Below are 13778 nucleotides of genomic sequence, written 5' to 3' on the forward strand. Positions count from 1 at the left end.
CCACATGCTGCCAGTAGGGGGCACCTTGTTCAAATTCACGCAAAGGTGCTCTCTGAGCTGGTGCTGTTGGGGACAGTATTCCCCTTTATCAAGGCCAGGTTTAGGATTTGGGCTTAGGGATTTAGAATCAGGGGTTCAGACTAAGGTTCAGCACTGGGTCAACAGAGCTTCAGGGCTACGTCTATATGGTATAACTAGGCTTTATATTCAGCCTTTGACTTAGCTTTGGGGGATTCAGGTAAACAGCCTGAAATTCAGACTCAGGTGGAAGCTGGGATTCGGGATTTAAGGAAAGGGGTGAGGGTGTGGAGGGTGGGCTATGTTCAAGGATAGAAAACATGAAGCAACCCGGAGCTGTGATTTCTTGGCCCAGCCAGTAGTGTCTATAAAAGAGGAAATGAAGGAGGTGCAGATGTGGCTGAGACCCATCACCCCTAACCCCTGTACTGCCTCCTGCCCTCGCTCACCATGTGTGCTCACCGCTGCCCTAATCAGGATCAGGGTCCCCACGTGGATGGCCTCCTTGCTCATCTCCATCTGGCTGAGGAAGAACTTCATCAGCTCCTTGGGGTAGGAGCAGGCTGCAGGGGGAAGGACCGCTTTAGTCGTGCCCCCTGAGCCAGAGCAGCTGGACGAGGCAGCCCCAGGCCCAGTGCTCAGAGGGGCTGGGACTCCCGTGGGCTCACAGTGGAGCTGGGGGAGCCTCACCAAGGGCTATGAAGCAGTGCATGACCTCCGTGTCATGTTCCGGCTGCTGTACTGCTGCTGGGCTGGGGCCTTGAAGCACAACTAGGGCGGGGTCACGCAGGGAGGGTGGGTGAGATCTCAGCCGGACAGGGGACGCAGCTGCAGGAGCACCACGGCCTCGCCCCCAGAGGGATGTAGGAGACACGTGAGCGGGACGGGGGCCCCACCACTGTCTCACCCTTCGCCCTGGTGGGCCGCGCCACCTGCCGCAGCCCCCTTCCCATGGACCCACCCCGAGAAGGCCACGCCCAGCACAGCCTGCCAGCCTCACCTGGACATGCAGTTCCGTGAAGATGGTGTGCGGCTGCATTTGGGGGACAGGGGTGTTAGTGGTCACTGACATTTCCAGGATCTGCCTCAAGACCTGCAAAAGGTGGGAAGCGGTGGCACGTGACCTTCTACCGACTCAGGGTCAAACTCCAGACCTTTGCTACTCTGTGTTTTCCGTCAACCGGATGTATCAGCTTCCTCTGGGAGCTAGTTAGAAATGCCACCTCTCAGGCCCTGTCCAGACCTCTGAATCCAACTCTGTTTCAACCAGCCCCCGGTGATTCCCATGCACGGTAAAGCTTGGGCAGGGCTGCACTAGGGCCACCAAGCGTGACATTCAAGGCCTTCTTCCCCTTTCTCTCCTAGTCACTGGGAGGTGAAGCCCATCTTTAGACCGAATGATCTACACATGGTTCCCCAAACCCGTCCCATTCATTTCTGCTCCCAGCTCTTATAGCGAAGAGCCTCGCCTCGTCTGTAGATGAGTGACCCCTTGCACAATATACATCAGCCCAGGTCACGCCTCCACTCAGAACCTTGCAAAGGCTCCATCTCACAGGAGTTCAAGGCTGGCAGGGGTCGAATGGTGTTCCTCCCAAAATCTGTGTCCACCCAGAACCTCAGAATACAGACCTAACTTGGAAACAGGGTACTTGTAATTAGTTACGGATCTCGAGATGGGATCATCTGGAATGTAGGGTGGGCCTTAAATCCAATGACTGGTGTCCTTACGAGAAGTGGAGCGGACACAGACACAGAGAAGATGGCCACATGAAGGTGGAGGGGGAGGCTGCCGTGATGCAGTGCCTGGGGCCACCAGAAGCTGGAAGATGCAAGATTCTCCCCTAGAGCCTTCAGAAGGAGCACAGCCTGCCAACACCTTGATTTCGGACTTCTGGCCTCCGGAACAACGAGAGAATAAATTTCTGTTGTTTTAATCCACCCACCTCATGGTTCTTTGTTACAGCAGCCCTAAGAAACTGACACAAAGGCCATGACCTCACTGCGGCCTCCAAAACCCTTTGGGATCTCATCCTTTCCACCTGGAATGGCAGCGTTCATTTCTTGGAAATCCTACAGGTGCCAGGCCCCATGGCTCTATCTCCCACCCAGATGACACTCCCCACCCGGGACACTTGGGAGCCCCAAATGCCTCAAGCCTCCAGCCCAGGCCGCTACCCACTCGGCCCCTCACCTGTGTGATGAACAGTGCCTCCACGTGGGCCTGGTACTCTGCCAGCAGCAGGGGGATGTAGTCGTACACCTGCTCACGCACGTTGTTGCTGGGCAGGATGAGGTTCAGCATAGGCTTCAGGGACTTGATGAGCCCCAGCTTCACCTACCACAGAAGCAGCGTCTCCAGACCCCTGGGCCCAGGACTCAGCAAGGCCCAGTCATGTCAGCCCCACCCACAAGACAGAGGGGACCTTGGAAGTAGAGTCCAGGCCTCCCCCAGGCCCCAGAGGTGGGCAGTGAACCCAGACTTTCCCCCAAGTCCTGGCTCTGTCACTTAGGTAACTGGGCAGACACTCGACCTCTCTATGCCTCACTTTCCTCAGCTGTAAAACAGTCCTATGGCACAGAGTTGGCATGGAAATCGCTCCCATAGGTAAACCGCTCGGAGAGCGCCTGGCAGGCATGTGAAAGGGACCCTCATCTAGCACCTCCAGGGACCTTTATCAAGCCGCCTTCTGAGGCTCCGGGCCCACGTGGCTCCACCATTAATCAGTTCCCCATCTCCCTGGACCACGTGGTATCTCAGCCCCACCAGCACCGCAGGCTGGGGAGCCGTGACCCAGGGACCATGCGGGCCCCCCACCCCCGAGCAGGGCAGTCTCACCTCGGGGTTGTTGTCCCTAAGCCACAAGGTCACAAAATAGCGATACATGGGGAACAGCTTCACAGCAAACCGCTCCTCAGTCATCACGGGGTACACACTGTCCTCTAGGTGCCTCAGGTAAAACTGCACGTTCTCACAGAAGGTCTCCATGGCTGTCCGTGGGCATGTGCAGTGAGCCCAGAGGGGCAGGAGGAAGGACAAAGGCTCCCCAGGCCACCTTCTCAGGAGGGAGCCCTCGTGCACTTCCATAACCAGCAGGTCACTGAGATGACCAAGGACACTGCTAGAAAAATCTCCTGAGTCCCTCCCTCTCTGCCCTTCCAACTCCCTCAGAGCCCCTTGATGTTTACCCTGCATGTCTGTGTGTGAAAGACTCCCCGGAGCGGGTAGAGCGCGCAGGTGTGACTTGGCACCCGCCCTTGATGCCCATGTACCGAGGTCAAGGCTGGGGCCTGGAACAAACCTCTTTTTACTCACATCCGGGGGATTCCACTGCAGAGGGTGGCAAACACATTTTGCCCTCATTTTCTCAGGTATTGGGGATTTGGGTCCACAGAAACACTAAGTTATCAAAACCTGGGGCAATGTGATCAGATGTAAATGGCATCAAAGACCTGCCCAAGTCAAGCCGAACCTGGAAACATGTCCCTGGTCACCCCCTCCTGTGAATCCCATCACCCTTCCATCTCTACCTGTTTACTCCACCTCCCCAGCCCCCAGCACCCTGACTGGGCCGGACCTGCGGGCCCAGGTGGGATACGTACCACTGCAGATCACCTGGCGCACCTCGGCTTCATCGGTGAGCCTCAGCATGGTGAATATGGTAGCCAGGGTGATGCCCATGTATGGCATGAACTCAAACACTGTGGGGCACGGGCAGAGGTCACGAGACGTCAGGGCAGGAGAGTCAGCAGAGAGGAAAGCCCCGCCAGCTGCACCTCCAGCCCCGGTGCAGAGCCAGGGAGCCGCTTTGTGCCGGCTGGGTCACAGGGGAGAGTGGGAGGCAGGGGAGGTAAGAAGAGATGGAAGCCAGTGAAGAGGGAAGGAAGTGGGAAAGAGAGGAGGAGGGGAGAGAGGTGGAGGAGGAGGAAGAGGAGAAGGAGGAGGAGGGAGAGGAGGGGGAGGAGGAGGGGGGAGGAGGGAGAGGAGGAGGGAAAGGAGGGGAAGGAGGAGGGGGAGAAGGGAAGAAAGGAGGTAAAGAGGAAGTGGAGAAGGGGGAGGAGGAAGGGAAGGAGGAGGACGGGAGGAGGAGGAGGGGAGGAGGAAAAGGGGGAGGAGGGGGAGGGGGAGGAGGAGAGGGAGGATGGAGGAGGAGGGGGAGGGGGAGGAGGAAAAGGGGGAGGAGGGGGAGGGGGGAGGAGGAGAGGGAGGATGGAGGAGGGGAGAAGGGGGAGGAGGAGAAGGGGGAGGGGAGGAGGGGAGGGGGAGGAGGAGCAGGGGGAGGCAGGCAAGGGGGAGAGGAGGCAGAGTGTGGGCTCTTCCAGCCTCTGACCCCTCTGGGTGTCCCACAGACGTTCTGGGATGAAGAACCAGAGGCTGTGAGTGAGAAAGTGAAAAGGCAACAGGCATCAGGAGAAAGCAGAGAAAGAAGGGAAACTGCAATGCGAGGGGGAGAGAGAGAGAGGAGCGGCGACAGACCACACTCGCCTCCAGCCCTGCTCCCACTAGCTCCCCTTTCAGATCCGTCACCCACTGGACCCCCATTTCTGCCCTTCTCCTGGCTCTGGCCTCAGCCCACACACAGGCCCCGCCCGCCCTGCCCCCAGAGCCCCTCCAGCCATGATCTCATTTCTCTCCCCTCCTGCCTTCACTGCCTCTGCCCCCATCCCTCGCCTGCCCCCCTCTCGACCAGCCTCCGTCCCCAGGAAGCCACCGCCTCCAGCCTCATCTTCCCAGGCGCCCCAGGAGGATGGGCCACGACTGGCCCCTGGGCCCTTCCTGAGTCCTTCTCCTTCTCGCAGGCTCCACGACACCACTGCCCTCAGCTTGCTCCTAGACCTTCCGGTTCAGTCCCCCCTGAGCCTCCTCGGGTCCGGGGTTCCTCAGGGCTAGGTGCTGGCCCTCTTCTCTCCTCCCTGTACTTTCACCCCCTCGGTGACAACAACTCTGGACACCACGTACACCCGAGGCCCCCTTCCCTCTGCACTCTGCTTCCCGCTTGATGACCTTGATGACCTCTCCACCTGGACATCTCTCAAGGGATGCAAACTCAATCCATGCAAAAGAAATTCATCTGAGCCCTAAGTTCTCTCTCCCCCAGTGCTTCCGGTCTCAGGAAATGAACACACTATACATGCAGCTGTTCAAACCTGAAACCCGAGTGTCATTCTTGGGTCCTCCTGTTCCTTTGTCTCTCACACACACTCCATCGGCAAGTCCGCCGACCAGAACCCCATCTACTACTCACTTCTGTCCTCCACTTGCCGAATGAGTCCCAGCCTGAGCCACAGACACCTCACAGTTACACACCTCCCACCCCCTCTCCGTCCACACCACAGCAAGAATGGGCTTCCTGGGAGGCTTCCCAGGTGGCACAGTGGTTGAGAGTCCGCCTGCTGATGCAGGGGATGCGGGTTCGCGCCCCAGTCCGGGAAGATCCCACATGCCGCGGAGCGGCTGGACCCGTGAGCCATGGCCACTGAGCCTGCGCGTCTGGAGCCTGTGCTCCGCAACGGGAGAGGCCACAACAGTGAGAGGCCCGCGTACCGCAAAAAAAAAAAAAAAAAAAAAGAATTGGCTTCCTGGAAGTTTCATCAGGCAACTCTGCAGCTTAAGATCCCTCAGTAGCTTCCTAGTGCCTTTAAATAGAGTCCAGACTCTTCGCCACGCCCACTAGGCCCTGCCTCACTCTCCAAGCTCACTTTACACCCATCACAGCCCTCTTTCTAGCTCCGGGCATAGTGACCTCTCAGTTCTTCAGAGAAACCAAGCTTTCTCCTGCCACAGGGCCTTTGCACATTCAGTGCAGGATGGCTCCCTCATCTACTTCTTCACACAGATAATCATCATCTGAGTCTTCCGGTCACAGTCGAAGCATCGCCACCTTAATGAGGGCCCCACAGAGATGAGGTCCTCTTGCCCTCATCCTGATCTCAAAAAGCACCCTGGCTGTCCTCTTCATAACTGCCACCTCATATAATGATTATCTGTTTTCTTGTTTACTGGTTTACGGTGTCTTACTCACCTGTGGCCCAGCACCCACCCCAAGGCCTGCATGGAGCAAGCACTCAGCACATGTTCGTGGAATGGAAAGGGAGGGAGGGAAGGAGAAAGTGAGAGAACAGGGCCAGAGAGGGAGAGAGGAGAGAGAGATTTCGAAGAGAAGGGATGACAGGAATAAAGATACAGAAATGAGAGGCGGAAACACAGAGAGAGAATCTTGGCAGCTGAGAGGGACAGAGAGACACACAAAGATGAAAAGGAGGAATGCCAGAGAAAGGTAATAAGAGAGAGAAATGTAAGGGGGTGGGGGCAGAGACAAGGGCAGAGGCCCGGCAGGAACACGGGATGGTCATAAAGGGGTCAGATACTAGGGCTGAGGCCCCACGGGCCCTACCATTGCCATTGGCCAGCTTCGCCAGGGTGATGATGACAAATTCTTCGGCGAGGTTGAGGGGTCTGAGGCAGTGCTGTAGCTCATACACGACCAAGCTGAAGTGGTTTCGGGACAGGGCCACCAAGGTGTCACTGGCCACCTCTGCCCTCACGTAGCCCTCCACCTCCAGGGGACGGGAGAGGGATGTGTGGCGTCACCACCTGCTCCAGCCCAGTTGGGCTCCCTTGGGCTTGCTCAGCGTACTCCTGCCCCAGGAGGTAACTGGACAAGGGCCTCGGGCATCCCAGGCCGCACCTACCAAGGCCCAGCCCCTGGGTCGGTGGGTGGCAGGGCTCTACTACCTGCAGCATCTCCCTCATCTCCTTGGAGGCGATGGTGACCAGCCTCTGGACGCAGCACTCCTCCAGCTCCCCCTGCTGCTGGAGAACCTCCTGCAGGACGCTGTAGATGTTGACTTTGCCCTGAGTGGAAATCTGGGGAACGAGTATGGCAGGTGGGAAGGTCCTGGAGGGGGCAGCGAAGGCTGTGAGGGACCTGGCCCTGCCAGAGCACACGAAGTCACACGTCCTCCCTCCTATGGGTCCTCCTCCCAAACAGTGCGAGATTATGATTTATAATAAGAAATTTATATTTGGTCTTCATCCAGTTTCTGGCACAGAGCTCCTAAAATCTTTGGAACTTCCTAAGTGATGAGAGTGACAAAGGTGTCTTTTGTTATATTGAGATGATTTTTGGTCCACACCTAAGGATGGGGACTGGTTGGCAGGAGAACCAATCATCTGATTAGAGGATTGGAACTTTCATTCCCACCCACTTGACCTCCGGGGAGAAGAGAGAGGCTTTGGAAGTGGAATCGATCGCCAATGGCCAGTGATTTCATCAACCATGCCTAGATAATGAAGCCTCCATAAAAACCCAAAAGGACAAGGTTCGGAGAGATTCTAGACTGGTGAACAAACAGAGATTTGGCAGGAGTGGCGTGCCCAGAGGGGCCCTGGAAACTTCGTGCCCTTTCCCAAACCCTCACCCTATATGTCTCTTCCATCTGGTTGGTCCTGAGTTATATCCTGTTAAAATAAACTAGTATCTAGTAGGTAAAATGTTTCTCTGAGTTCTGTGAGCCACTCTCATAAATTAACTGAACCCAAGGAGGAGGTCATGGGAACCTCCAAACCATAGCCAGTTGGCCAAACTTACGATTGGCATCTGAAGCAGGGGCGGGGGTGGGGTCGTCTTATGGGACTGAGCCCTTAACCTCTGGGATCTGACACTATCTCCAGGTAGACAGTGTCAGAATTGAGTTAAATTGTAGCACACCTAGCTGGTGTCAGAGAATTATTTGGTGGCGGGGGGAACACCCACACATTGGATTTGGATGCAGAATTATCATTGCCTCATCTGGTCGATGACCCCACCATCCTGAAACTGCCTAAGACTCTGACCCCGATTCCGCCATCTCTCACGCCACCCGCTCCCTTCCTCCCATCAGGCTCATACAACTGGCCCTGTCAGTGTGGCCTGCAAATCTGTCCTCTCTCCACTGTTTTCAGCCCAGCATACTCAGCTAGGCAGGTGTCAAATGGTCAGCACACAGGGTCCTCCACAGATTTGGCACTGACCCTCTTGCAAGTCCAAGAGGACATCATCTATTTTGCTTCTTAGATAGCTCTTGTCACAAGGGTGGACTCCTCTCCATGGGGGCTGTTACCTGCAAAACGCTCTGGGAAGATGGCCCCCTCCCCTGGCTGGTAAGGAGGTCACTTACCAACAGTCAAGACCTTAGCAAATTTGGGGACCTCAAGAGGAAAGGAAGTCAATGAAATTTATATGTTCTATGAATGACATCCAGTACAGAGAGTCTTGGCCTTTCTTTCCCAGTCTCGATATAGCAAGTACTAGAGGCTTGTAAACTCCAGTGAGAGATTCCTCATGAAAACTCCTGGACCGAAGAGAACCGTGTGGCCTTCGCTGCCTAGTCCGATGGCCCTTGTTTTCTCAACCTCTTCATTTTTTTTCTTTTTTATTGTCCCCTAAGGAGCCTTCTTAAGCGTTTTTTCCTAATTGCCCCCCACCATGAAAATGTAATACCACAAAGATATAATATAGCTGAGTATACATATCTGTGCTTTGTACATCAAAAACTAAAAACACGCCAACCCCCCACCCCCACTGCCGCAAGAACCAATTTTACCTGCTTTGGAGCAGTATCACCCCATTGAGAATTCACGCTCTAGATTTTCAAGGCAAACTCAAGGAAGCCTAGATGCGTAGCTAACACTGTTGCTGCAGATATGTAAACAGCCAGGCAAATTATAATACGCCCAGCCTAATTTCTGCAATCGAAATTAATCTTTGGAGAATATTTACGGGTGCAAGAGAAAAATTGTCAAAGACTTGGAAACTGGCATAAAACAGGCATGGGTGGCTTCCCAGAGGCGGGCTTGGTGCTGTCTGGCTGCCCCTGCAGGATCATCCGGCCTGTGGGAGTGTGTGCCTTTGATCGCCTGTGATAGTCTAGGCTATGCTACGTCTCCACGGAGATAGAAGGTAAGTTTTAGGAAACTGACGCTGAAAATGATTCCTGTTCGTGACAACAGGAATTTTGTCTGGTAAAGAATGTAAAGCTCTGTAAGTAAAACTGTCATTTTAACAGATTTTAACTCTTACTGGTTCCTTCACTAGTTAAAGAATAACTAAAATCTTGAACACAGGTCAAGTTACAAAATATGCCTACTTGTTCATCATCTGTTTATTGCCACTGATCATTAATCATGGCCTGGGTATTCACCGCGGTTTTTAAATTTTTCTATATTTCCTGATGCTTTGACTTCTTGCGGCCTTGTGGGCCCTGGAGAGACTGCCCAGGGTTAGTCAATTCCTAGAGATGGCAAACAACCCACCCACTCACGAGCAAGCTTGTCAAATACAAGCAAGCAATCCCGGCTCCACGTACCAGCCACCTCTTCTATCAGGCTCTCACGCTCTGGACCACTATACACCTGCTCTAATCACCCCAGGGCCGGGCACCAGACGACTCAGGGCGGCACCTACACCCCAGACCTCACTGAAATTATCCACACTAGCCAATCCGACGTCTGCTCATCCTGCCTCGCCGGATCTTCCCCTACAGAAGCCACAATAAACGCTCCTGCGTACATTTCCCCCTTGCTCCCTCTGCCTCCCGCCTGACTCTGGTTCTTCCTTGTGGGCCTGCATGGCATGGCGTGCCCCTGCCTCTTGGGATCTGTGAGTAACAGACCATCTTTTCAAGGGCAATCATCTCCTGGGCTGTTGGTCTCACTATACCTGAATAATAATAAAACCTATGTTTTAAAAGACTTTTGCAAATTCTTTGCCTATGCTCCTGGACCCCGACTTCCCTCAAGGCTGCCACGTATCTTCTTTCTATAAAATAAAACTTGCTATTAAGAATTCCTATAAGGACCTGCTCTTCTACCCACTCTCAAAAGCTCAAGAATAGTCTAAAATTCAACAGCTCTCCAAGTGTGGTCCCCAGACCAGCAGCAGCGTCACCTGGGACCTTGCTAGAAATGCTGATTCTTGGGCTTCACCCCATACCTACTGAATCAGAAACTCTCATGATGGGCCCCAGAAATCTGAAGTTTTAACAAGTCCTCAGGGGATACTGATGCTCTGGTCCAAACTCTACCCTGTCGTACAAAGCCCACCATGATCTCGGTTACATTTTCCATCACTCCCACCAGTATCTCTACCCCAGCCTCTGCCCCAGTAAACAGCCTCCACTGGCCAAGCACCCCTGCACCTTGCATCTGGTGTGTCTCTGTTCCCCCACATCCACCTGCTTCACCCCTGCTCAACATCTTTGCAACTCAGCTCACCTGCTCTAGAACGGTGACTCCCAAACCCACTGCGTCAGAATACCGAGGAGCTTTGAAAACCTGTGAGTGGCCCAGGCCCCACTTGGGCCTCCAGGGCTGAGACCCTCATAGTCTGGTCATTGTCTGTACCCCAGAACCTAGCCTACATCCACAACAATCAGTGAATGTGTGCTGAGCAGTGGACAGACACGCAAACAGGTGGCCAGGCTCAGAGGAACGGCTGAGGGAGAGGAGGTCCTACCTCTGGTACCCGCAGGCAGCGGATGAGAGCGTCCATCACCACAGAGGGCTCAGTGGCGGCCCTCTCCCTGATGATCACTGAGGCCAGCATCTTCCGCATGTCAGGACCTGCCCCAGCAGCGTCCGTTTTGGTTGACTCGCTGTCCATGATGTTGAGGAGGTTTGTGACTTGTTGGAAGGTACCTGAGACAAAGGTGGCACAGGTGTGATGCCGAGATGACCATTACAGGGCTTGTTCCTTGTGCTCTGGTCTCCCTGATACCTGCACAGCTCTAGCTCTGCCTGGGGCATGATTGGGCAGGGACCTTCCTATCCACTGTACAGATGGAGAAACTGAGATCTTGACCAAGACTTGCCCTCCAGGAGTTAGTGGCCGAAATGAGGCAGGAGTGCAGGGAGGGGGTGACTTTCTTACCACTGTCGTCTGGTTCCAGAGGTTCCAGGTCCTCTGTCTCCTCTGACACGTCCTCATTTGACTCTGTTGATGCTTCTGCCAATCTCTTCCTCAAGCTATTTTGAGATAATAAGATTTGTAAAATACTTGGTGTGTCATCCCACCATAAGACGACCCCCCATGAGTCACACCCTGCATAACCCCCCTCCCTAGAGTGTGGGAGGAACCCATGACTTGGTTAGACCCATATCCTAGCCAACAGAATATGACAAAAGCAATGGGAACCTCCCATGATGCGATCACTGCCATGATTACATTATGTCATATAAGACTACATCTTAGCAGACTGGAGAGAGATTCTCATGCTGGCCTTGAAAAGTAAACAGTGGTGATATAAACTGCCTATGGAGGGGGCCATGTCACAAGGAACTGAGGGCCTCAGTCCTACAACTACAAGGAACTAGATTCTGCCAACAGCCACATGAGCTTGGAAGAGGACCAAGCTCCAGAAAGGACGCAGCCCAGACAACATCTTGAGCACAGCCCGTGAAACCCTAAATAAATGACCCCGCTAAGCCAAGCCTAGACTCCTGACCACGCAAACTGTGGCATAATAAACAGGTGTTATTTTAAGCCACTACCTTTAGGTAATTTGTCACACAGTGATGGATAGCTACACTTGGTTAGGAAGGGCCTTTCTTCCCTCTTTTCTGGACACTGAAAACTAATGATTAATGAGAAATGCCCCTCGGCAGGTCTCATCGCTCCTCTCAAGGGGCTCTCTCAACAACGGCAGCTTCTCAAGGGCTGACAAACACTGACACAGACATCAACACTGAGGGATAAAAGCTCCCAGATCCTTTTTCCTCCTGTCCCAAGTTCCTCAAACTCCATCCCAGGGCCCTTCACCATCCTGTGTTCCCATCCTCCTGGGAATCCTTTAAGGAACAAGTCTGGGACCTAAACACTGACCTTTTCTCAGAGTTTTCTCCTGGATGGAACAAAAATACACCACAAGAAGAAGCTCCATTCTCTGCCTGATACCCATCATGGTAACGTGGACAATGGCAGGTTGGGTTGACAAAGGAGTGAGACCTTCGGGCTCCTCAGTCGTAACTCAGACAGGGAACAGGTCCCCTGACAGGGTGGGAGGGTTTCACTAGAATCATCACCGTTGGGTCCCAGACCCTTGGAACTCTCAGATCCAACTGTCTCCCTGAGCTCTGTGAACCCAGGGCTTTGAGGAGTGCACAGGGCCCTGGGATTTAAAAAACCCACATTATGTTGTTAATCAACATTTCTGTCACCCATATGTGGGGTGAGGTATGGTGGCCTGTTTGGGGAAAGGAAATAGAGGGGGGGATTCACAGCTAAGGCCCCTGGGGATGTAGTGATAGGAGCCCAGGGTGGGGAGGTATGATCTGGGCAGCTGGAGGAGATGGGGGTGACAGAGAGGTCCTGAGAAGAGGATTTCTCTTCCCCAAGGACTGGACAGCTTGTGGGATGGGGCAGTGTGGCCCTAACTACATTTAGGTAATTTGTCACACAGTGATCGATAGCTACACTTGGTTAGGAAGGGCCTTTTCTCCCTCTCTTCTGGACGCTGAAAACTAATGATTAATGAGAAATCCCCCCTGGCAGGTCTCATCGCTCCTCTCAAGGGGCTCTCTTGACATCAGCAACTTCTTAAGGGCTGACAAACATCAACACAGATGTCAACACTGAGGGATAAAAGCTCCCAGATCCTTTTTCCTCCTGAAGATAAAGAATGTCAAAGAAAGACAGGGCAGTGACACTGTTTCCCTGAACCAAAAGTGGGGCTCAGAGGATTCTTCTGTCAGTTGTAGCTGCGAGAGACAGTCCCGATCAACAGTGTGAGCAATAAAAGCATGAACTTCTAGGCATTACAGGACAACAGATCAAGACCCAGAGCCACCTAGGTCTAAGACTGCTTAATTACAATTCCCACTTAATTTCCCATCGTCCACACTGCCAAGAGGGAGCTCCTCAGCCTCCGCTTGTCACCTCTCATACCCCAGAGGTCATGACCCTCAGTAGCCCGTTTCTACTTCACCGAATCCCGGGGGTTAGAAAACGAGCTTCCTCTACGTAGTTAGTGCCAAACACTCATCCTCGCAAAATTCACGCATTTTTCCTCAGTCTGCCCTTTGGAGACATGTAAACCATGATGGAACAGACACCAGAAGGCAGTTATAACATGCCCCTTCTTTCACAGTCCCCTTGGCCCTACCTCCCACTCCCTTCTGGGCCTTCTTTTCTGTTTCAAAGATTACTCAGTGAAATGGCTGCAATTCTATCCCACAGACTCTGACTGTGTGCCTGCACCATGCAGCTAAGCTTGGCTCTCCATGTTGTGGTGGATACAGAGGTGGGTAGGACACATCATTGTCCTCTGAGAGTCTGAAGACACAACACATGAAAGATTGTGGACTCAGAGCCAGAAGTGAATGTATCAGTCAGCCGTTGCTGTGTAACAAACTACCTCAAAATTTAATGACTGAAAACAACAGTTTATTATTGTTCACAAGTCTATGGGTTAGCCAGGTGTTTCCGTTGATCTGGGCTGTGTCCAGTCAAGCATAACTGGAGTCACTCATGCCTCTGTGGTAGCCAGTGGGTTAGATGAGGGTTGGCTAGCCTAAGATGGCCTCACACACATGCCTAGCAGTTGGCTTCCTATTGGCTGAAGTGACTAGGGTGATCAGGAACCATGTCTCCCATCATGCAACAGGGCTGGCCCAGGTTGTTCTCAGAGCATCTGGGCAGGTTTCCAGGAGAACGGGCAGACACACCAAGACGTCTCAGGGCCTAGACTTGAACTGTACCTTTCACCTCTGACACCTTCTAACA

General features: G+C 53.5%; 1 protein-coding gene across 1 annotated transcript in view; it reads right to left on the reverse strand.

Moving 5' to 3' along the window:
* MROH2A (maestro heat like repeat family member 2A) overlaps positions 1-13778 on the reverse strand; it is a 37612-nt gene that overhangs the window by 22954 nt on the left and 880 nt on the right. The window contains 11 exon segments of the mRNA XM_032637741.1: positions 481-581; positions 709-739; positions 742-789; positions 1019-1111; positions 2213-2356; positions 2858-3009; positions 3622-3720; positions 6414-6576; positions 6755-6886; positions 10515-10696; positions 10929-11023. Coding sequence (XP_032493632.1) covers positions 481-581; positions 709-739; positions 742-789; positions 1019-1111; positions 2213-2356; positions 2858-3009; positions 3622-3720; positions 6414-6576; positions 6755-6886; positions 10515-10696; positions 10929-11023 — 1240 coding nt within the window.

This window comes from Phocoena sinus, chromosome 7 (assembly GCF_008692025.1).
Source record: "Phocoena sinus isolate mPhoSin1 chromosome 7, mPhoSin1.pri, whole genome shotgun sequence".
NCBI lineage: Eukaryota > Metazoa > Chordata > Mammalia > Artiodactyla > Phocoenidae > Phocoena > Phocoena sinus.